General features: G+C 38.1%; 1 protein-coding gene across 1 annotated transcript; it reads left to right on the top strand.

Moving 5' to 3' along the window:
* The first annotated feature begins 17,760 nt into the window (after window positions 1-17,760).
* On the top strand, window positions 17,761-20,228 carry LOC133821859 (fructose-bisphosphate aldolase 3, chloroplastic). Its single transcript, XM_062254022.1, has 6 exons — window positions 17,761-18,010; window positions 18,421-18,690; window positions 18,812-18,921; window positions 19,038-19,128; window positions 19,218-19,487; window positions 19,639-20,228. Exons 1-6 carry the CDS (start codon window positions 17,852-17,854, stop codon window positions 19,915-19,917), a joined length of 1,179 nt encoding a protein of 392 aa, XP_062110006.1. The 5' UTR covers window positions 17,761-17,851; the 3' UTR covers window positions 19,918-20,228.
* The last annotated feature ends 5,412 nt before the right edge of the window (window positions 20,229-25,640 follow it).

The following is a 25,640-nucleotide window of genomic DNA, read 5'->3' as shown; positions in this document are numbered from 1 at the left end:
AACCCATAAAACTCGGCTTTATAAAATTAAGCTACTAAAGTTTCATTTGTTCCTAAGCTCAATAATCAACAAATCAAAATATGAGATACTTGACAATAATGTGATAAGCCAATTGAATCAATTTTATTTGGCAAAAACATAAATAATACCTATAAAGTTTGTCGTCAGATAAATTTTAAATGACAATGTCAAAATTAGAAAAGTCACACATTTGTGTTTTTAAAATAAAAGGAGAACTCAAGTCAAAATCTCTAATCTATTTCTAATTTTTCTACATTTTTTATTCTATCTTATTTAATTTATTAACTCTAAAATCATCAATAATTGCAATGTCTTTTCTGTAACTCTTTTTTTTAATATCTATTAATAATTAATTTTCTAATAATTATTATAATAAATCAACGATATATATATATTCATATTTATCTTGAAGATTTTCAAATTCATGATAATATTTTTATTATTTCATATTTCAAATTCAAAATTTAAAATATCTTAATTTATTTATAAATAACTACTTTTTTAATAATTATAATAATAAATAATCATATATAATTGGCATTCAAATAAAAAAATTTCATTTGTATTTATCTTTTTATTGTTTTGATATTTAAAATAAAAATATTTTTTTTATATTTAAATCAAATATTTATAAATAACTACTTTTTTAATAATTATAATAAAAATGAAACATATATTGTTGACGCCGTTTTTCGTCAACAGATAAAAGAAGAGAGCACGCAAACAATTAAAGACAATGGCTAAAGCAAACAAACGAATCAGACACACGGTTTTTACGTGGTTCAGCAGTTAAATCTGCCTAGTCCACGAGTCTCTGTTATTAATCTCAAGATTATCTCTGAACAATTCTTTAGCATGAATTCTCCAGAGTTTTCTCTCAAGGATCAGAAATTCGGTCCTTTACAATGGTGCATGACTTCTCTATTTATAGAGAAGGATGCAGAATACTATCCCACATATTTTGGGTAGTTACTCTTTTGTGAATAAAAATAAATGGCCTTAAATGCCAATAATCAGATATACAAGGAAACGTTTCCCAAAGATCAGGAAACGCATAACTGACTAAACAATATCCCACGATTCTTGGGGATTTACATCAATAAATGAGGATTACATCCTATATCTACAATACTTGTAGATATTCAAAATGATCATAGCGTATCTCCAAGGCTTCAGCATCTAAGGTTTCATGTCATTGTGCGAGCCACTGACATTTCCCAAGCTAACATCGCTTTCGAGATAGCATATCTAGCTCGAGACCCCTGCTCCGAAGTTGTTCCTGAAGATGAGGGGCTCTCAGAGCTATCTTTCGAGATCGAGTTCATTTCGAGGTCAGTACATTCGAGGTCTGTATCATACTTTGCAGGCTCCGATTTACAATCGTAGAGCATACCCTAACCCTCACGAGACCATTTAATGCGAACTCAGCTTTCGAGGTCATATTTGCTATGGCTCGAAATCTGGGTATAACATTTTGCCCCCTCAAAAGTATTTGTTCGAATCCTAAGAGAAGGAAACTTTTGAACTACTCTTTTCGGGAACCATACCGTCACACTCTTAAAACGGACACGTGCCAGATGGGTATTGCTCACTTTAGGTACTTGAGTACCTTGGGAACATGCCCACGATCGTTCGTCTGACAGCTTTTCGGCGCCATCTTATCATCGACTCCCCTCCATTCGATCTGTTGAGGATTTTAATCAACGCTCCTGATTAATCCAGTTTTCCCACCTATTTATACAAGACCCCCTCTTCGTCTTCTTCACATTTGCTCATCACAGACCAGAAAAAAGAAAAACGCTCCCTAAACCTCTTACCACAGTTTATGCTCATTGCATGTTTTCTAGGCCGAAGAAACAAAAGAATCCTGGTTTGTACGAGTCAGTGAGTTCTTTCCTGCAACCTCTTCTCCACTCGACGATTTCGCTGCACTCCCCATCACTGTGTAAGTACGCCATTTTTGTTGTTCTTTTTATACTGTGTTTGCTGTGTATGTTAGTATGTGTTCTTAGCATGACGCGATAGGAGGGTTTGAACCGATAGGTTTTTAGGCTTTCTGGATTTTCACTCTGGAAGTTCGTCTCTGGTTTATATCCAGTTTCGACGTTTGAATGTGGTTTCAACTTTCTGGGTTTTGAAAATTTTAGGCTATGTTTCTTGTACACCAAGTTTTCGGGTAAAAACCCTTACTCTTGATAATTACACGAAACCCGAAAAAGCCCTTTCCTGGCTAATCGCCACCTTCTTTCCCTTGAACTTCGGGATTTTCAAAAAATCATCCACGTTCTTTTTCTTCCCTGTGGAATACGCGCTCTGACTCTTTAGTGAGGGTCTTAATATTTAGTTTCTTGCCCTTAGTTATCCGAGCTCATCTTATCGAGTTCGTGATCCTTGCATGCATGGCCCTCACCATTTTTTCTTTCTCGTTAGATGTCACAGAAACTGGAAAGACGGTGGGGGTCATTACGAGCAATTCCTTACGAGCCCAAATCTCCGAGCCCGGAATCGGTCTTTGTTCGGAACCAGCGTCGGATTAAAGAGTACGAGATCGCACGCGAGCAAGAAGACATTCGAGCCCACTATCGCCGCCAGATCGACGAGGTCATCGAAAAGAAGAGAAGAGTTCTTCGAGAAGCCATCTATTCGGAGCCTAACCCAGGACCTAGGCCAGTTCCCCTCGACCCTGCGTTAAAAGTCACAGTAGCATACCACCCGGGGGAACTCCAGTTTTCCCTAATGGCGGAGCCTTCGTCTTCGCAGCCTAAGAGAGAGATGTTTGAAGCCGAATTCTACCAGAGCTCGGTTATCACCTCCGACCAGATAACTGACATCCTGGCCATTCATGGCCTTAGCTCGTTAGACACACTGAAGTGTCGAGCTCCGACAAGGCATGAACGGAGCTGCTTCGCTCCTGGGGGCCGTGATTCCAGTGTGAAATACGCGGCCTGGAGCCAGGAACACCTAAAGGCAGGAGCTTTGCTGCCCCTGAAGTCCTTTTTCAGGGATTTCACCGATTTCGTTGGGTTGGCTCCATTCCAACTCAACACCAACTCATACAGGGTGCTGTCTGCCCTGAGGTCCTTATTCCACGAGCTGGGGTGGATAGGACCTTCACCCCAAGAGATTTTATATCTCTTTTGTTTGAAGAGTAATCCCTCCCGAGCTCGGGGAGGAGATGGTTTCTACTATCTTTCGAGCTACCCCAAAGAGACAAAAATCTTTGAAGACCTTCCGAACCATCCCCCTGACTTCAAAAGGGCTTTTTTCTGGACAGACGGTCTGTTCCCGTCTCGACATCGTTCGTTTAGGCGAATTCGTAAGTATTCTCGTTACTTTCTATTTTTGAGCTCGAATCTTTAGCCCTTGTATCCATGTTTAGTTGAAGTGTATCTCGCCTTTCAGCTAACTTTCAGCGTCCCACCCCCGACGAGACAATGAAGGAGCACAGAGAGAGCCTGCTCCGACTCCCTTATGGCAGGAGGTCTCTCTCATTTCTGCTACATGAGGACAAGCTTCGAGCTTGTGGCTTGTTAGGACAGGGCCAGTCAACCTCTGATTGGTCCAGTAAAAAATACGAACGCTGGGAGGAAGTGCCTCTGCCCACAGGCATCCTTCCCCCGAGGAGGGAAAGGAAAGCATCTCTCCCAATTTGCTCGAGAAGTCCGCGGTCGGTTTATTAAAACACAGGCCCAATAGACTAGTCTCGTGCCCACAGGATAGATACCACTTCTACATATGGAGTTGGGTAGATGACTGTGTCCATAGGTTTGATAGTGGGCTCGGGAAATACGACACTATGTATACCACGGACGAGATGTGGAATGGGATAGCTGTGCAGTATGGGACCAATGATTATAGGGACCTTTCGAGGTTATCACCAACTTATAGGGAAGGCCCTCCCCCCGCCTCTTCTGAAGACGGGGGAATTTCATGGTCCCCAAGCTCAAGCTCGGGGGAAAGTTCCAGTTAGGTTTTTTCTTCAACTGGTTTACATCTTTTCCCAAAGTTATTATCATTGTTTAACTCACTGTCATTATGCAGGTGCCATGAATCCCGACCTCGACGCCGTGCTCTTTAGTGATGGGGGAGCTGGCGCCCAGAAAAGCAAACGCCCGAGGATACCAAAGAGGCCCGACCGACAGTCCAAAGTACCTAAACGTCACGAGACGACTCCCACGGCCCAGATCACTGCGGACACCTCCAAGGAGCCGACTGCCCAGGTCGATGGGTCAGGCTCAACTGCATCCATCTCTCAGCTTCCCACCGAGACCCGGTTAATAGTTGCTCGGCCTCCGAAGAAACCTTCTACCTCAACGGTTCAGCTGCCAACGGCCCGAACTCATACTGAGGAATATGTACTTGATGGCACCGCTGGGGCAGAAGGGGTGCTTCTCAGCTCGGACGTCCTTTCTCGGGTAGGTCAGAGCTTTTCTGGCTTTGGTGCCGACCACTGGGACCTCGTGCGCAAGGCCTCGGACTGCAACACTCTTTATGAGAAGAGTATCGAACTCTCCGCCGCGGTAGCCTTCTCAAACACTCTTTATGTCTTAGAGTATTTATGTCTCTGATTATATTTCTGATTCATTCTTTGTGTTTCAGGCCCTTGTTGTTTCAGCGCAACTCAACTACAAGCTGACCAACGAGGTGCAGACGAGCTTAAATCTGGCTCAAAAGTCGAAGGATCTCGAGCTGAAGATGATTGACGAGCTCAAAGACTCGAAGTCTGAAATTGAAAGATTGAAGACCCGTCTCGAGGAGCTTGAAAAGTCAAACGCGGAGCTCGAGAAGGCCAAAGCCAAGCTCGAAGAGGAGAAGTCTGCCACCTTCGATTTCATGGAGAGCGAGAAGACCCGCCTCCTGGATGAGGCTAAGGAGCAGAGGGAGAAAGCGGTCGACCAGGCCATGTACAAACTTTGGGCCGACAATGCCGATCTTGACACCAGCTTCCTGGGTCCTCTCGAAGCCACATATGTTGAGCGGTGGAATGCCCGTCTTTTGGAAAGTACAGCTGCTCGAGAGGCGACCCAGCAGGATAGTCATGCTATTCGTCCTGGAGGGTCTGGTGATATTGATGCTGAGAAGGCCAAGGATACCCTTCTTCCTTAAATCCGATCTCGGAGAGATCAGCTATCGGGGCTGCGTCCCCTCATTCTTGTAACTATTTAAATTTGTGCCCACAGGGCTGACACAATTTTTTTATATGCTTTACATTTCTTGGCTCGAAATATTTTGCATTTTTCTTGCATTGATGAGTTATGTTTATTTAATTCATACAAACATAGTTTAGATTTAGGCTCGAAATTCGATGCATTCATGCATAGTTTATTCGAATTATCCGTTTCCAACCTCGTTATTTATCAAGGTCGTACATTACTTTAACCATGAACTAAAAAGTACTTATATGGCATGTAATATGAATGATTTGGTTAATCTTTTAGTCACTTTTCCTCATCCTTAGTATCTTAGCTCCGAGGTTATGAGTTCGAAACTATTTTAAGATGTTCCAGCCTCGATCTCGACATATTTCGTGATGGGTTTAGGCTCCCATTTAGGCTCCCATTTATCATTGATCGATAATTTGGCTGGTTTGTTCCAAACCTGTTATGCTTGCACATCTGGTTAACTCCAAACGTTTTTGGTTTTTGGTAGTTCGGTAATGTCCGACCTATCTAAGCCCGTGTACTTGGTTATTTCCAAATACTTAATGTTTTTGATAACTCGGTTAAGTCCGAAATATCTAAGCTCGCTCGGTTAAGTCCGAACTATCTAAGCTCGCTCGGTTAAGTCCGAACTATCTAAGCTCGCGTATTTGGTTATGTCCAAATACTTTTTTGTTTTTTAATTTTTTAATTTTTTTAATTTTTATTTTTTAAGCTGGAGGTATGTGTATGTATACCAATGATGCCCCCTTAATATCCTATGAGTGTGACCATAGGTTATTAAATTAAGAGAGATTGCAAAAATAAAAATAAATTACATGTGAAACAAAGTAGACCCTTTATTTGAAATTCAAAAACAAACTAAGTACAGAAAATCATGGTTACGGGCGACACTTCCTTCACTATTGATAATATGGTCTAAGGTGTTCGCCATTCCATGCTCGTGGTATGAGGCTCCCATATAATCTCGCAAGTTTGTATACGCCAGGGCGGATGACTGATTCTATCTGGTATGGTCCTTCCCAGTTTGGCCCGAGTACTCCTGCTGCTAGATCTCAGGTTGCTAAGAATACTCGTCTCAAATCAGGTCTCCCACTCCGAACTTTCGATCTCGAACCCTCTTATTGAAATATCTCGTGGTCCGTTGCTGGTAAGCAGCATTTTTCAGCTGAGCCTCTTCCCTTTTTTCTTCGATCAAGTCTAGGGTTTCTTCGAGCTGAGTATGATTGGAACTTTGGTCGTAAATCTGAGTTCGAATTTTCGGAATTTCGACCTCAATGGGCAACATTGCCTCGCAGCCGTATGCTAGAGAAAACGGGGTATGCCCAGTTGATGTCCGAGCTGTAGTTCTATATCCCCAAAGGACTTGGGGTAATTCCTCAGGCCATCGTCCCTTTGCTTCTTCCAACTTTTTCTTCAAGGAACTCTTGAGAGTTTTATTAACGGCTTCGACCTGACCGTTCGCCTGAGGGTGAGCCACTGACGAAAAGCTCTTTATTATACCGTTCTTGTTACAAAAGTTGGTAAATAAGTCGCAATCAAACTGGGTTCCGTTGTCAGGCACAATCTTTCTTGGCACTCCATATCGGCATACGATGTTTTTTACCACGAAATCCAGGATCTTCTTCGAAGTTATGGTCGCCAATGGTTCAGCCTCCGTCCATTTTGTGAAGTAATCAACCGCGACCACAGCATACTTTACTCCTCCTTTGCCAGTTGGGAGTGAGCCTATGAGGTCGATGCCCCATACCGCAAAAGGCCATGGGGACGTCAACATGGTTAGTTCGGAAGGTGGAGCTCGGGGTATCGTGGCGAATCTCTGGCACTTGTCACATTTTTTCACGAACTCGAAAGAATCCGTTTTAATGGTTGGCCAGAAATATCCTTGGCGTATAATTTTCTTGGATAGGCTATGCCCCCCGGTATGATCTCCGCAAAACCCTTCATGAACTTCTCTAATAATCTTCTTTGCCTCGGGGGGAGTCACGCATCTGAGCAATGGCATGGAATACCCTCTTCTGTATAGCCTTCCATCCAGGATGGTGTAACGAGGAAGTTGATACATTAGTTTCCGAGCCTGACTTCGATCTTTTGGAAGAATTCCATTTTCGAGGTATTCAACGATCGGGCTCATCCAGGTCGGTTCTGTCTCGATCATGCACACATCTTCCTTGTCTGACTCAGTAATGCTGGGTGCTGACAAATGTTCTATGGGTACAACATTCAGCTCCTCATTTTCAGTGGAAGTGGCGAGCCGAGCTAAGGCATCTGCATTTGAGTTTTGTTCTCGGGGAACCTGTTCGATTGCATAAAACTCAAAAAACTCCAATGCGTACTTTGCCTTCTCCAGATAAGCTGCCATTTTTGTGCCACGAGCCTGGTACTCTCCCAAGATCTGATTAACTACGAGCTGAGAGTCGCTGTAACAATGTATAGCTTTGGCCTTGAGTTCCTTTGCTATTCGTAGTCCCGCAAGTAAAGCCTCGTACTCAGCTTCATTATTAGATGCTTTAAAGCCGAACCTTAATGCAGAGTGAAATTTGCTCCCTGCAGGAGTGATCAAAATAACTCCTGCCCCCGCTCCATTTTCATTTGACGACCCGTCGACGTAAAGTTTCCACAGCTCGTGGGCCGTGGTTGTTACCTCGTCGTCGGCTGTACCGGTGCACTCCACTATAAAATCTGCCAACGCTTGTGCCTTAATGGTTGTTCTCGGATGGTAGGTGATCTCGAATTGTCCGAGCTCAACAGCCCACTTAAGGAGTCGACCAGATGCCTCTGGTTTGGACAAGACTTGCCTTAATGGTTGATCTGTCAGTACATGGATAGGATGTGCCTGAAAGTAAAGGCGGAGCTTTCGAGATGAGTGGATCAGACTGAGGGCGAGCTTCTCCATCAGTGGATACCTTGACTCTGCCCCCAGTAATCTTTTACTGATGTAGTAGACGGGTTTCTGTATTCTCTCTTCCTCTCGGACGAGCACCGCGCTTATCGCGTGTTCGGTTGTTGAGAGGTATAAGAACAGTACTTCTCCCGTCTCAGGCTTCGATAGGATGGGTGGTTCGGCTAAGTGCCTTTTGAGCTCTTGAAAGGCTAGCTCGCACTCGTCTGTCCATTCGAACTTTTTACTTCCTTTCAATAAGTTGAAGAATGGGAGACCGCGGTCTGTTGACTTCGAAATGAACCTGCCCAGAGCTGCCATCCTGCCAGTCAAGCTTTGAACATCTTTATGCTTCCGAGGTGAAGGCATATCGATCAGGGCCTTTATTTTATCGGGATTAGCCTCGATTCCACGAGAGTTGACAATGAAACCCAGAAATTTCCCTGAAGACACCCCAAAAGTGCACTTCTGAGGATTCAACTTCATGTTGTACTTTCTGAGCACGCCAAAGCACTCTTCGAGGTCATCAACATGGTTCTTGTTAAGTTGAGACTTTACAAGCATGTCGTCAACATAAACTTCCATGTTGTTCCCTATTTGCTCTGAGAACATCATGTTTACGAGCCGCTGGTACGTGGCTCCGGCATTCTTGAGTCCGAATGGCATGACATTGTAGCAGTAGAGCCCTTTATCTGTAATGAAGCTCGTATGCTCTTGGTCGGGGGCATGCATGGGAATCTGGTTATATCCAGAATAGGCATCCATGAACGACATCAGACCATGCCCCGCCGTGGCATCCACGAGCTGATCAATTCTCGGTAGGGGAAAACAGTCTTTCGGGCAGGCCTTGTTGAGGTCTGAGTAGTCAATGCACGTCCTCCATGTCCCATTGGGTTTCGGGACCAACACTGGATTGGCCACCCAATCAGGGTAAAAAGCGTCCCTTATAAAATTATTTGCTTTCAGCCTGTCCACCTCCTCCTTTAGTGCTTTCTTTCTGTCTTCATCCAGCTGCCTTCGCTTTTGCTGCTTCGGGGGAAAGCTTTTGTCTATATTCAATGCGTGGCTCGCTACATTAGGGCTTATTCCCACCATGTCAGAGTGGGACCACGCGAAGACATCCTGGTTTTTCTTCAGAAAGTAAATTAATTGCTATTTTGATTCGTCTAGGAGGTGTTTCCTGACCTTCACCTTTTTTGAGGGATCAGATTCATCGAGCTGAACCTCTTCGAGCTCCTCCAAAGTTTGGAGGTCAATCTTCTCTTCAATCCTTGGATGGATCTCCTCATCAATTTCTAAAACTGTCCCATCTTTATACTGTATGACAACAAGTGCTTGCGCGCTTGTTTGTTTCTTTCCCCTTAAGGAAATGTTGTAGCACTCCCTTCCTGCCAATTGATCTCCTTTCAATGTTCCGACCCCGCTTGGAGTTGGGAACTTAAGGGCTAGATGCCTTACAGATGAAACTGCCCCCAGCCCGACCAGGGCGGGTCTCCCGAGCAATACATTATAGGCAGATGGTAACTCTACTACCACGAACTCCATCATCTTGGTCACCGAGACTGGATAGTCTCCCAAGGTCACAGGGAGTTCAATGGACCCCATACAGGCGGTTCCTTCTCCAGAAAAGCCGTACAAAGTGGTTGCACAAGCCCTCAGGTCACGAAGGGAGAGTCCCATTTTTTCTAGGGTTGCTTTATAAAGAATGTTAACTGAGCTCCCATTGTCTATGAGAACTCGGCGCACTCTTTTGTTGGCAAGCTGTAGGGTGATGACGAGTGGATCATGATGAGGGAACTGGACGTGAGAGGCATCCTCCTCGGTGAAGGTTATAGGCTGAGTCTCAACCCTTTGGCTTTTTGGTGCCCTCGGTTCGGGTTCATATGGAGACCCGTCCCCTGTCTTCAGCTCATTCACATATCGTTTTTGAGCATTTCTGCCCCCTCCTGCGAGATGAGGACCTCCCGAGATGGTTATTACGTCCTCTCCATCTATCGGCGGAGGCCTGTCCTCATCCCGAGATCGGGAGTTATTATTCTGTGTTGCCGGAAGCGCGGCTACTCTCTGGCTGGCAGTAGCCTGTCCAGTATTTTGGTTTTTGACATACTGCCGGAAATAACCTCTCGAGATCAATCCTTCGATCTCGTCCTTCAGCTGTCGGCACTCATCAGTTGTGTGGCCGGTGTCCCTATGAAATCGACAATACTTGCTGGAGTCCCTCTTGGACTTTTGATTCCTCATAGGGTCCGGACGCCTGAAGGGGACCTGGTTTTCATTAGCCAGGGATATGTTTTCCCGAGACTCGTTGAGCTCGGTATGCACTTTATATACGGAGAAATACCTTTCTCCTTTTTTCTTCTTTCCTCCATCAGCCTCGGGATTATTTCCCTCGCTTTTTTTTCTCTTGGAAGGATTCTCCGAGGTAGGCTGTGTAACTAGTGGGTCAACCGAGGTTGAGGCGGAGTTAATGTTTATCGTTGTAGTTTCGGTCTGCGAGGTCGCTTTGAGTGTTGACCTCGCTTCCTCTACATTGACAAATTTCTGCGCCCGTCTGTTAAACTCGGTTATCGACCTCACCGGTTTCCCTTGTATGTCATCCCAAAGGGCACTCCCGGGTAAAACACCAGCTCGGATGGCCATCAAGTGCCCGCTGTCATCCACGTCACGAGCTCGGGCGACCTCTAGATTAAATCTTGTCAAGTAGCTCTTTAGTGTCTCGCCCGGTTGTTGTCGGACGTTAGTCAAAGTGGATGCTTCGGGTCTGACTCCCACCATAGCCCGGAACTGCTTCTTGAAGTCTCTAGACAATTGATCCCACGAAGTTATAGAATGTCTCTTGTACTTCTCGAACCAACTCTTGGCAGGCCCGGCCAATGATGTCGGAAACAACATACATCTGAGCTCGTAACCCACGTTACTAGCTCTCATGATAGTGTTGAATGTACTCAGATGGCTGCATGGGTCGGTTTTTCCTTCAAACGCTGGGACGTGAGGAATCCGGAACCCTTGGGGGAACTGAGTGTTAGAAATATTGGGAGCAAACGGCTCGAGCTCCTCATCAGAGTCCTCATATCGACCGTTTCCTCACTCATTCTTCAAAAGCCTAAAGGCTTTTTCGAGCTGATCGATCTTTTCTTGTACTGGGTCCTTAGGCGGTGTTTGGAATTGATAGTCATTAATCGCGATCCCAGGCTCGCGTCTCCGTGAGGGATCTCTACGCCCATTCAGATGATTCCTAATATCTGGGTTTGTCTGATCTCCCTTTCCCCTGCTCTGATTCAGGTGATTGCGCAGGTCGGGATGGCTCTTGTGATTCCCAGTATTTTTACGACCCCGGTCGTGTTTACTGACAGACCTTGTTTCTCCGGACTCATCACTAGTGAAACTCATCGATCGGTCATTTCGTGGTGGATCCTTTCTACGTCGCCTCGTCTCTGCAGTGCGAGATCGGGACGTCTGACTTCTCTCGGATGGCGCGCCTTTCCGCCCCTGGAACGTCTCCCTGTCTCCTTGTCTCTCCCCTGTACGCCCTTGATCCTGATCTCGACCAGGTTGAGCGTTCCTGCGGGGAGGTGAAGGATATCTTATGGGAGACGGAGGAAACCGTATAGGTGACGGTGGTTGCCGTCCTTGCCTCGGCCTGGAAGGTCCAGAATTTGCCCGAGATGGGCCGGTTGCGTTTGGTGCGCTACCAGGAACCTGAGTCCGAGCCTCGACAGGAGCTCGGTTGTTCTCAGTTCCTGCAGGCACTTCCACAGGTGGATTAGGCGGGACCCGAGCTCGGGTACTCCTCTGAGGCCTAGAAGGAGCAGATGGCTCTGTTGGTGCTGGAGGTTGCGCTGGCCTCCTTGTGTTAGCATTTTTTCGTGGACGCCCACGGGGCCTCCGGGGAGGAACGTGCACGTCCCTTGGAGGAGGGACTTGGTCTTCGCGCGGAGGTGGGGGCTGAGCCACCTGCGCCTCCGCGGCTATCCTAGTCAACTCCTCGTTACGTTTGTTGGCATCTGCCAGCAGTTGTTTCAGCTGCCGATTCTCCAATTCTACAATAGGGACATAACGCTCAGGGTTATAATACATGTCCTCATCCCTTGGTTGTGGAGGTGGTCCCCGGGAATCGGAGGATCCACTCCTTTCTTCAGCGTCCGGGTTCTCCATCGGTTGTTTTCCAGGACGCCTTGGGTAATTTTCTTCAGGAGTGTTCTGATTGTTTGTAGCCATGAATCTCTCTGGGATGGATGCTTGAGGCTCTCAATGAAAGCACCAAACTGTTGACGCCGTTTTTCGTCAACAGATAAAAGAAGAGAGCACGCAAACAATTAAAGACAATGGCTAAAGCAAACAAACGAATCAGACACACGGTTTTTACGTGGTTCAGCAGTTAAATCTGCCTAGTCCACGAGTCTCTGTTATTAATCTCAAGATTATCTCTGAACAATTCTTTAGCATGAATTCTCCAGAGTTTTCTCTCAAGGATCAGAAATTCGGTCCTTTACAATGGTGCATGACTTCTCTATTTATAGAGAATGATGCAGAATACTATCCCACATATTTTGGGTAGTTACTCTTTTGTGAATAAAAATAAATGGCCTTAAATGCCAATAATCAGATATACAAGGAAACGTTTCCCAAAGATCAGGAAACGCATAACTGACTAAACAATATCCCACGATTCTTGGGGATTTACATCAATAAATGAGGATTACATCCTATATCTACAATACTTGTAGATATTCAAAATGATCATAGCGTATCTCCAAGGCTTCAGCATCTAAGGTTTCATGTCATTGTGCGAGCCACTGACATTTCCCAAGCTAACATCGCTTTCGAGATAGCATATCTAGCTCGAGACCCCTGCTCCGAAGTTGTTCCTGAAGATGAGGGGCTCTCAGAGCTATCTTTCGAGATCGAGTTCATTTCGAGGTCAGTACATTCGAGGTCTGTATCATACTTTGCAGGCTCCGATTTACAATCGTAGAGCATACCCTAACCCTCACGAGACCATTTAATGCGAACTCAGCTTTCGAGGTCATATTTGCTATGGCTCGAAATCTGGGTATAACATATATAAATTGATATTTATCTTCAAGATTTATTATTGTTTTAAAATATCAAATTTAAAATCAAAATATTCAAATTTAAAACCAAAATATCTTAACAATTAAAAATATCAACATGTATACACGTCATATTAATTTGATTAAGAACAATATTAATTAAATTAATAAAAATATTTATTTTAAAAAATAAATGATTGTGCAAAAGGTCATGATTTATAAATTTTCTACCTTAAAAATACAAAAAAATCTTAAAAAAACTATATAATAAACAAAAAATCAACGCAAAGCGTATAAAAATACTAATATTAAATAAAAGCACACCTACAATAAATAGTTTATATTTTATTTTTTGCATTTTAATTATCATAAAAAACATTACGGTCAAAACGCCCTTACGTATCCATATAATGAACATGTTGTATGGGTAGGGTGAAAATAAATTTCTTACACACAATCTCCCAAAAAATATTTTAAAATATAAATTTTTTAATAATTACAAAAATCCGCGTGAAGTGCGGCTATATTTTCTAGTATTATGTTATATATAATAATATTCGGTTAAATTAAACAAAAAAAAATAAAAAATCTTTAAAACTACGGTATCTACACAGATAAAGTGAGAGGCAAAAGTAAAACAAATTTAAATAAATATTTTCTTGTACAGGGATATTAAATTTAAAGATATAATTCCTTTAAAAAAACTAGTAGAAGGGAATTTTTTTTGTTTTTTTAAGGTTATATTAAATGTTGTGTACGATAATTTGTCAAAGTTTTCTTTCTTAAAATAATTAAAAAAAAACTTTAATTTTTCTACAATTAAATCATATCTACTCATTCTAGCTTATGAGTTGATTTGAATAGATTATATTCTTTTTATTTTTTTATAATTGCTGAAGATCTCATTACTTAAGCAAACAATTTATTTTTAAAAGAAAAAAAATAATGTTTATATATATGAATTATTTGTGACTTTTAAACTAACGCATGAAAGAAAAATAAAATGAAAAGCACCTTAAGTTTAGCTTATGGCATATATATTTGCCGCTACCTTAAAAAGAAGAAGCCTTCTACTGGTTTTTCAAACCAATTATATACTATGAGAGCGACTACAACGTATCTTTTTTTTTTTTGCAATACCGGTGTATCATTTTTCTATTTCGGCACCTGGATAGATATAATCCCAAATTTTTTTATATGGGGGTGTATATTGAAGGTATTTAGAATATCCTGCAAATTTTCAAGAAATTCTGAATAGTTTACGAAGCCAAAAACATAGTGCAAACTATCAAATTTTCACACGTACACAAAAAACAGGCACGCGTGCAATAAACAGTTTAGATCCTGTTTCGGTACCATAATTTATTCAGAATTTCTTGAAATTTTGTAGGATGTTCTAGATAGCTATAATGTACACCATCATATAATTTTTTTTGGAATTATAACTATTCAGGTGCCGAAATAGAAAAATGATGCACCAGTGTTGCAAAAATAGGGGATGCGTTGTAGTCGCTCCCTATATACTATATACTAGCTTCTTAATTGCAAACTTCTAAAACTTGAAGTATAATTTTTGCCAAATTACCAATGTAATACATTATTATCTGATAAGGTTGATTGTTATAAATTGAATTTTTTTATATAAATATTTAGAGAAAATAAGTTATATAACTTCAAAAAGAGTCACACCGGTGGGACTATGGTGTATTTTCGATTTATGAACAGTTTTTGACGCGATTTTTTTTATGACTATGTATGTTGTAGTTATTTAGTGCATCCTGCAAATTTTTAGAAAATTTCGAATAATTTATAGTGCCGAAAACTAGGTTCAAACATGTTGTTTTCCACGTGCATAAAAAATTTAGTCACACGTTCAACAACTATTTTGAACTTAGTTTTCAACACTATAAATTATTAAAAAAAATATCATTTAAAATTTCTATTCTTGAATTCATGCTCTATTTTTTTTACCGAACTACTATAAAATATGAAGTTATTTAGTTTATCATATTTCTATTATTGAATTCATGCTTTTATGTTAATTAACGCTTATTAAATAAATAGATTAATAAACACATCAATTTTCATAAGTTATAAATAAGTAAATTATCGATTTCCTCAAATAAAATCTATTATTACCTTGTATCTATCTTTTTGACATTTTATCAAATGTACTCAATTTTTTTACTAACATTCAATCATGTACGAGCTAGTAGAATTTCACTTCATTCAAGTCTTCATATGAGATTTTCTACTAATATTATTCCAAAGTGAAATTATATTGTCTCAAACACTAATTAGTCCCCAAAACAAAATATTAAAATATTGTCTCCTTATTTGATGTCTATACTTTTTTTGGACATTGTGTTTTATCACATTATCTGTTTTGACTATATATTTTGACAAATTACTTTTTAGATCCTATGTTTTGTAAAATATTTCAAATAGAACCTTAAACCTGATTTGACCAAAGTTTTCTAATCTGAAATCACAAATAATTCACCAAACTAACAATTCAGAACAAAAATAAAATCATTTTGCTTAAAAACCGTATTGTTATATTTAATTTTTTCTTCATCAAAATTGAGTTTAAGGGTCTATTTGAACTATTTTACAAAATACATGGTCAAAAAATGAGTTTTTTAAAACACAGAGTCCAAACAAATAATAAAAAAAAATACAGGATCCAAAAATATATAAACCCTAAAATATAATAGTACAAAAAAATTAGAAAAAGTACTTTTCAAATAAAGAGATAGAACATGACATTATTGCAAAAATCCAAATATAGGAGGAGTGTGAGAGAATCAAAGTGAAAGCTTTGTTTTGTTTGTGGAGTCAAGAGTTGCATAGGAACAAACACTATTGAGGTTATCAAATCATATGGATATAATAGTGTTAGGTGAGATTCAAAAGAGTGATGGTGGATGAAGCACTACTTACCCCAAATTAAATTTCTTATGAAAAAGGCCTTCCCTTCTGGCGTCTTCAAAGTTGTCAACACCAACTACCATGGGTACCACACTCCCTTTTCCACATTTACCATAATACCCTCCACTATTTATTCTAAATGTTCTCTCTAGTATCTCTACTAATGAATTATAACTTAATTTTAGTATTTTTTTTCTTATTCAATTGTGCTGTTTGATAACAATTAAAAAAATAGTTTTTTATTTAATTAATTAAAATTTTGAAAATTAAACATAAAATAATATTTGATAATTCTATTTTTATTGTTATTTTTTTAAATTTTAAACAAAATTTATTAAATTTTGAAAATAGAAAATATTCACTCTCAAATTTTTTTTAAATCGTTTTCGACTTTTAGTTTTTTTTTCTTCTCAAATTAACATCTCATTTTATATTGTTAAACAAAAAATAAAAATAAAAGTTATCAAATACATTTATTATTTTTTGTTTTTAAAAATAAAAAACAAAAATAGTTATCAAACATATTTTTATTTTTTAAAAATATAAAAACAAAAATAAAAAGAATATTTTCATTTTTGTATTTAAAAAATTCAAAAACAAAAATTTTACCAAACACAATCATTATATATATATATTTTTAATTTGTGTTTATATTTTTTATATTCTAAAAAATACATAGAAATAATATGTATTTTAAATATTTAAATAAAAAATAAAAACAAAAAATATATATAAAGCTTGTTAAAATAAGAGTTTTTTTTCTGAAAAATTATTAAAATAATATAAAATAAAATTAACAAAAAAAGAAGTTAAAGAGTGTCAAAAATTATATTAACATGACAAAAAAAAAGAAAATAGTATTAAGAAGTTATTGAAATATTAACATGACAAAAAAAATAATATAAAATAAAATTATTGAAATTAACAAAAAAAAAAGTTAAAGAGTGTCAAAAATTATATTAAGAAAAAGTATTAGAAATGATTTTAAAAATTATGAGGTTTTTAGTGTAAATATATTATTTTTATTTTGGTAATATAGAAAATTGATTTTTTTATATAAATTATACATAAAAAGTGCTATTTTAAAAAATTCGAGGGCTTATATTCATTTGAGTCGTGCTGATTTTATCTCACAATTTTATATTTTTAAAATTATGTTGAATTGATATTTATTAATTTTTTTGTGACTTATACCAAATTTAGTTCGATGAAAAATTCACAAATTCGAATGTGAGATAAAATTATGTTGAATTGATATTTATTCCATGTATTAAAATTTAAATATGATATCCAAAATTTTAAGTTTATTCTATTTATATGTATTAGATTTTATACAATAAAATTTATCTTTGAGTTTAAAGAAATCTGAATTTCAATTTATTTTAATTTTTTATCTTTTAAAATACAGATCCATCTAAGTATAATTTGGATATTTTTAATAATTTGGGTGTATCTTTTCATTTTATTAGTTGAAATATTTTAAATTTAAAAGACACAAAATATCTACAAATATCAAATTCTATATACCGTAATTAATTACCGGATTTTGTTCGCATGATAAAATTCAAGGGTAGAAAGGTAATTTAAGTCCCGATCCAAGGGCTTTTTGGTAATTTCGCACGTGTTGTTGTCCTATTATGATTAGAACTCCAATTGCGGACTCTACGAGAAACAGCCTTATTTTTCTCTCTATATATATAAGAGAAAAAGTCATCAAAATTTTCACTCAGAGCACCACAGCAGTAGCAGCCACCTTCTTCGGTTCCAAAACCAAAGCTTTCTCTCTCTAATTCGTCGTCGGAGCCATGGCCTGCGCTAGCGTCAAGCTAAACGCCTTCTCTTCCAATTGGATCGGTCAACAGTCTTTCTCCCAGCCCCGTGGATCGTCCTCTCGCCTATCCACGCGCCGAGTCGCGGTCCCGATCCGCGCCGGGGCTTACACCGACGAACTCGTCAAGACAGCTGTGAGTTTCTTTCTACTCATCTTTGAAATCGTTCGTGCAATACAGGTTTTTGTATTGTTTTAGCTTATTTCGATCGAATCACTTGTTGTTCCATGTGATAGATCCTGATGAATTTTTATTATTTGGTTTGATTTGTTGATTTATTGATTTGTTTCGTTGGTCATGTTTGGTTTGTAAACTTAATCGAAGCCTATTCGATAATAGATCAATCCACCTAATTAAAATCTTAACAATTCGAAAATAAAAAATATATATAATTTTCGAGAGATTTCATCCTACCTAAAAGAAAAAAAAATTAATATATTAGCATTTAACACTTGTATTATTTTCTGAAAAAAAAAGTTTATGAATATTACTTTGATTAAGATTTAGTGCATATATTAAGACTACTTTTCTTTTCAATGTTGTAGAAAACAATTGCATCCCCTGGTCGTGGTATTCTCGCTATCGATGAATCAAATGCCACTTGTGGAAAGAGATTAGCATCCATAGGTTTGGACAACACTGAGGTGAATAGACAAGCTTACAGGCAACTCTTGCTAACTACTCCCGGCCTCGGTGAATACATCTCCGGCTCCATTCTCTTCGAGGAAACACTCTACCAGTCCACAACAGATGGGAAGAAGTTTGTTGACTGTTTGAAGGAGGAGAATATCGTGCCAGGAATTAAAGTTGATAAGGTGTGATGTTGTTTCCACTTTTATTGATTGTTATGTCAAGAATTTTGGGCAGGAGTAGGACCCAACCATCCCGTTTGTTGTTATTAATGTCCTTATCTTTATTGCATTATTTGGGTTTCAGGGTTTGGTTCCTTTGCCCGGGTCCAACAATGAGTCTTGGTGCCAAGGTTTAGATGGGTTGGGTTCAAGATCTGCTGAGTACTACAAGCAAGGTGCTCGATTTGCTAAATGGTGAGTCATTTATCGATGTTTGTAGTTTAGTTTTGCTGCTTCTACAAACAAGATGAGTAGTTTATTTCCAAGCAGCAAAGAAGCTTATGCCTTTGTGTTTTGTTGTTGATATATAGGCGAACAGTTGTTAGCATTCCATGTGGTCCTTCTGCTCTAGCTGTGAAGGAAGCTGCTTGGGGACTCGCCCGTTATGCTGCTATTTCTCAGGTAAATCTGTCATCTTGCTTAACTTTGTTGAAAATTTCTGCGAGAAAGTGACTTGATTGAGCTAACGTTTTGTTGTCTACTCCATACAGGACAATGGTCTTGTGCCCATTGTGGAGCCTGAGATTCTTCTTGATGGTGACCACCCAATTGAGAGGACCTTAGAAGTTGCTGAGAAGGTCTGGTCTGAAGTCTTCTTCTACTTGGCCGAAAACAATGTGGTGTTCGAAGGAATTCTTCTTAAGCCCAGCATGGTTACCCCTGGTGCCGAGCACAAGGAGAAGGCTACCCCAGAGACGATTGCTAAATACACTCTCACAATGCTCAAGAGAAGAGTTCCTCCTGCTGTTCCAGGAATTATGGTAAGCCTCATTCCGAATATATTCCATGGAAGTTTTGTTACATCTCCATTTGCCTAGCTTAACCTGTTCTCAGCTATAAAACTATTTGATTTATTGATGCATGAGCTTTAAATGATTTGGACTTGTTTTTCTCTTCTTTTTTATCTCACAGTTCCTGTCCGGAGGCCAATCTGAAGCCGAGGCAACCTTGAACTTGAATGCAATGAACCAGAGCCCCAACCCATGGCACGTATCCTTCTCCTATGCCCGTGCCCTGCAAAACTCCGTGCTAAAGACATGGCAAGGACGCCCCGAGAATGCGAAAGCTGCACAAACATCATTGTTGATCCGTGCAAAGGCGAACTCATTGGCTCAGCTCGGAAGGTACTCGGCAGAAGGTGAAAGCGAGGAGGCCAAGAAGGGAATGTTCGTCAAGGGCTACACCTACTAAGCCTCAGAACTCAGAAGTTCAGAACAAGAGACACTTTCATGCGTAATTTGCATTTGAAAGTGTGTAATCCTGCGAAAGTTACCTCTTTTTTTTGGGTTTTTTATTTTTGTAATCTTTGGTTAGTTTTTACTACCATTGTTAGATAAAAGCCTTTTCCTTTCTTCTTCACTGCACCTCCTGTTTTTTTTAAGTTGATACTAGAGTGCTTGAATAATACCAGTGAACAAGGAAATGTTTTTGAATTGTTAGATAGGGAGAAGCTAAAGATTATATGAACTCATTTTATTATAATTTATGGTTTGCAAAAATAATTCTCACTTTTTTTTTTATTTGTTGTCGTTTTAATAAATGTTTGCACCCACGTTGTTTTCATGTTCATATTTGAATGAATGTTGCTCTCATTTAGGGGGTGTTGGTATGGGTTAAAATGAACGTGAGAATGATAATTTAAAATATGTTATATGTTTTATGTTTAGTTCAAATTTTGAAGAGGTAAAGTTAATAATTTTTATGGGCTTTACATGCATTTTAAGGTAAAGTGAATAATTTTATACACTTTTAATATTAACTTCATCCTAAATCTATGCCTTGGGATTTACTTTTTTTTTTCTTTCCAATTTCCTAAAATAAAACAATTTATCACATTCTCTAAAATTATATAAACCTCTAAATTAAAAAATGGTTTTATGTATTTTTAGACCCTGTGTTTTGTCTTGTTACTTGTTTGGACCCTGTGTTTTGAGAAGTTACTTTTTGGACCTGTATTTTATAAAATAGTTCAAATAAACCCCTAAATTTGATTTGATTTTTTTTTTTTTTTTTTTGAAAATTATAAGCTTTATTAATAAACTTCATTCAGCAATACATCCATAATAGAGGCTGGGATCTCCCCAACCTTAAATGTACGATCAGCAGGGGAACAAAATGCTCTAGCTAAAGCATGAGCAACCTTATTCGCGGACCGCTTAACAAACACAATAGAAATATCACTACGCATTTGCCACATGGTTTTACATTCAAGTACAATATCTCCAAAATAAGATGCCATAGGAGAGCTACATTGGAGAGCTTGAACTACCAAGAGGCAATCTGTTTCAATTGTAACATTTGACCAATTTTTCCTTTTGATCCAACTTAACGCCTCCCTTATGCCCATTATCTCAGCTAGTTCTGGAGAGATCGACCCCTGCTTACAACTAGCTAACACCTCAATGGGATAACCTACCGCATTTCTGGCCATACACGCAAAACTGAATGTGCCCCTTTCAGAAAAAATAGCGGCATCAACGTTAATTTTTATGTCATTCCCATGTAGTTTCCGCCAGGTAGTTGCTCCATCTCCATTGGACAAAAAGGCAGCAAGTGGCACATCGACCTTATTTTGAGCCTGAACCCACTGGTGGAGCATCGGCGTGGCCAGTATATTTACTGAAGCTGCAAATGTCTTCTTGTTATGCCACACAAGTTGATTTTGATCAAAGTTTTTTGAACTAAAATCACAAATAATTCATCAAACTAACAACTCATAACAAAAATACAGTCATTCTGTCTAATAACTGTGTTGTTATATTCAATTTTTTGTTCATCAAAATCAGGTTTAGGGACTTATTTGAACCATTTTATAAAACACAGAGTTCAAAAAATAATTTGTCAAAATACAGAGTCCAAACAGGTAAAGAGGCAAAACACAGGGTCTAAAAAGGTATAACCTCTTAAAAAATATATCTATTTATAATTACATGTCAATATATTTCTATCAAGTGCAAATAAATTTGTTATATTTACAATTACATCTCATATATATTTTTTTTTACAAAAAATTAAAATAAAAGTATGCCTCATATTCACTAAAAAATAAAAAATTAAATTATTGTTTTCTTAAAAAGATAAATAATATACCATTGTGGTAGCAAAACAATATAAAATAGTACTTTAATATCAATTTTGGTAAAAATTTTATTACCTCAAATTTTTTAAGTATTTTAAAAAATATAAAAACACAGTATCAAAATTAAAAAATGGAAACAAAATTAGTTTTTTTTTTCTCAAACTTCACTGTTAAATAGTTAATGTAACAATCAAATTTTTCATTACTAAATATCCCTTTTGAATCAAAAAATATTTTTAAAGATCACCTATAACTAAATTCAATGTTAAAATATTATCAAAATAAAAATAACACAACTGTTAATAATCAAAACCTCTTAGGTGAGGTGTTTCTGGAGGCACGTGCCTGCTCAAGGACACGTGTTGCCTCCGGGATGAATGGTTTGAGCCCTGGGGAGTAGCTAGTCATGAAGTTGTCCATGTCACCCGAGTATAGTCTGATGCTAATTAGGACATAGCCTTAGTGACCCGACCAATATATCGTTTCCCAAAAGTCTATAATCCTAAAGATGGCCCAAGTGACTAGACTTCAAGTTCTGTAAGGAGGATAGTTGCTCGGAGCTCATCATTACTTGTTACAAAACCCACAACCATGCAAATAAAAACAAAAAGGATGTGGGGATCACATTCTGATTTAGAAGCGCGCATGCCCACCTACCACTGACAATGTGGTGGTTGTCCCTTCCGGACAACCAACAATTAGGATTGTTAAAATAACATAGTCACTCACACTCGAAAGTGGAAGCGCTACCTAACACTATCCACCACCTCCTAGCTAAGACTTGTCTGTACTTCATACGCCCAGAGTTTCCCGATCAGCCTAAGGTATGGCTACTTAAGGATGTGAATGTAAACTTGCGTGATGGACAAGCTAAACCTAGTGCACCTTGTCCACCTAACACGTTTTCCAACTTTCCATCATGTAAACCATGTATCTAGCATGTAATTAGAATTAACATTGTTACAGGCTCTCATTGAAGGGCCTTGAGCATCTAAAACTGCCTATAAATAAGACTTGGGGTCTCAATTATAAAGACAAGCCAACTTGAGCAAACCCAAATGCTACAAAATTACAAGCCCAAATAGAAATTGAGCATTGTAAGTTCTTAATTGATAATATTGACTCATGAACTAGGTCTAATTAAAAGTTGAACCATACAAAAAAAATCTCCTTGTTTATTAGTTCTAAGCTTCTTAATAATATCCTAATTGTAGTTGACGAAAACATGCATCAACAATCAAAACAATCAAAGACACAACTACCATCTAATTCAGACATTTCAACAAACACTTGTTGGCTCAAAAATCAAACCCTAATACCCAAAAGTCGGCTTGCAACGAATCTTGTTAGGTTTGGCTCCTGTGATTAAGGTTGTGCATTTTCATCACTGGGTAGACCAAATCGGCCAACCCAACCCATATAATGGGTCGAACAAGCTGAATTTTAGCAGCCCAAAATTTAATGGGTCATTTTTGTTGCAGGGTGCATTTGAATGGGCCGGCCGGCCACGACCCAAACAATTCCCAACCCATTAAACCCAACCCGGGCCGATCTATATGCCTCAGCGGCAGGCACCACGCAGAGGCAGTGACATGCAAAGGGCTCCAAGGAGTCGACTCGGCACCAGGCGGTGGGATCTCGACACCTGGCAAAGGGTTCTAGGCTCTTGGCTCACAGGTGCAGGCGGTGGCATCTTGGCTTCAAGCAGTACATTTATTTATTTTGTTTATGTATTAATATTATTATTATTATTATTATGAGTTTTTTCGTTGCTTTTGGTTCTCCTTTGGGTGCCTTTGAGACCCCATGCGTTGTTTTTATTTTTGTCTTGTTGGTTTTCTTTGTTTTGGACATCAATGTTCTTTCACTTTTTTTGGTGTATGGTTTTATTTCTGGTTAATGGTTCGATGGACTCCTTGTTTAAGGAGTTGCTTGTTAAAAAAAATGTTGCTACAGATACTTGTAATTTTAACAGAATTTGGTTCATGAAAGAGGAATAGAAGAGAAAAAAAAAAAATTAATTGGTGTAGTCGACTCCCATATGCTGCTGCTTTATTAATATTAATTCAACAACTTGCTTTATCTTTGTCAGTGGAGGAAATGATTGAGATAGAGAAATATAAATAATATATAATCTATATATTAATAGATGTTACGTTTCAAAATTAACAAATGTTAGTTTTTTGTATTATTGTTATTTTGTATCGTTGTTAATTTGCATTTTATATTATTGCTATTTGCTAATGTTTTGTTTTTTACACTAGGATCGGCAATTTGGGACCTTTAAAGGAAAATGAGAAATATTGCACTAGGTTTGTCAATTTGGCACTGTAAAGGTAAATAAAATGAGTTGTTAATATTGTTATTTCTTTAATGCTTTTTATTTTTATTTTGGGTAGATAACTATTTGGTATATTGTATTTTTACAAAGTATCATTTTGGTATCCTCTGTTTTTAATAATGCTCATATATTACCTTGTATTTTAAAATCGTACATATTTGGTACCATAAATTCAAATTTAATTAATAAAATTTTACCAATTTAATCAAATTGTTGTCAATTATATAAGTTCTAAATTTAAATTTAATTACTTAATTCATATAACTGATGACAGTTTGATCATATTGACAAAATTTTATCTATCAAATCTGAGTCTATGGTATCAAATATGTGTAATTTTAAAATACAGGGTACTATATGAGTATTATTGAAAACAGAGGGTACCAAAATGATACTTTGCAAAAATATAGGGTACCAAATGAGTAAATTCCCTTTTATTTTCAATAAGTTGTATTAGTTTGGTATTTGAATTGTAGGCAATAAACTTAAGAAGAAGGCACCAACAAAGGAGAACACCAAGACACCTATTGCCATGCTTGATTGATGGATTCAAACTTTTTAGTTTGTTTAAATTTCTATGAACTATATAGTAGTTGCTATAATAGATGATTGTAATAATTTTAGAACTTGTGTTTGGAATTTGGACAACTGTAATATTTTGGTTCTTAACTATTGACTAATAGAAACTACTAATACTTGATTTTCTTCATTTTAGGTTTTAATTTGATTATCGGGTTTATATTTTTTTGGACCCTATGTTTTGTCAAATTACCTGTTTGGACCCTGTGTTTTGACAAATGACTTTTTGGACCCTGTGTTTTGTAAAATAGTTCAAATAGAACCCTAAACTCGATTATGGTCAAAGTTTTTTGAGCTAAAATTACAAATAATTCACCAAACTAACAATTTAAAACAAAAACAAAATCATTTTGTCTAACAACTGTGTTGTTATATTCAATTTATCCGTCATCAAAATTGAGTTTATGGGTCTATTTGAATCATTTTACAAACACATAGGGTCCAAAAAGAAATTTGTCAAAACACAGGGTCCAAAAATGTATAAACTCTTGATTATCTTTTCTTTATATTGAATGATTGATTTTGATAGATTTTTTAAAATGGGTTATAACCCGACCCAACCCAACCCAACCCAACTCAACGCTTAATATAATTAGTAGGGTTGTGTTACATATTATAAATGTTTCAAATGGGTTAGAATTCTCTAGGCTGATGTAATTGGGTTGACTCATTCAAACACCCTCAACCCGGCCAACCCAACCTATGCCCAACCCTACCTGTGGTTGTGGTCCATTGGATTGCAATAACTTATGACTTTCAGTAGTTTCTGAACTTGAAGCTGGGTGTGGAATACTTCTTTCTCTGAGCTTTGGTTGGGGTTCCACCTGCATGATAGGCAGGTGACTTGTTTGCTATTGAGGGGCTATTCCATTTTTTTGGGGTAAATACCCATTTGGTACCTTGTGTTTTATAAAA

The sequence above is a fragment of the Humulus lupulus genome, chromosome 3, assembly GCF_963169125.1.
Source record: "Humulus lupulus chromosome 3, drHumLupu1.1, whole genome shotgun sequence".
Classification (NCBI taxonomy): domain Eukaryota; kingdom Viridiplantae; phylum Streptophyta; class Magnoliopsida; order Rosales; family Cannabaceae; genus Humulus; species Humulus lupulus.
Note: the sequence above shows the minus strand (reverse complement) of the source record. Positions and strands in the feature narration are given on the sequence as shown.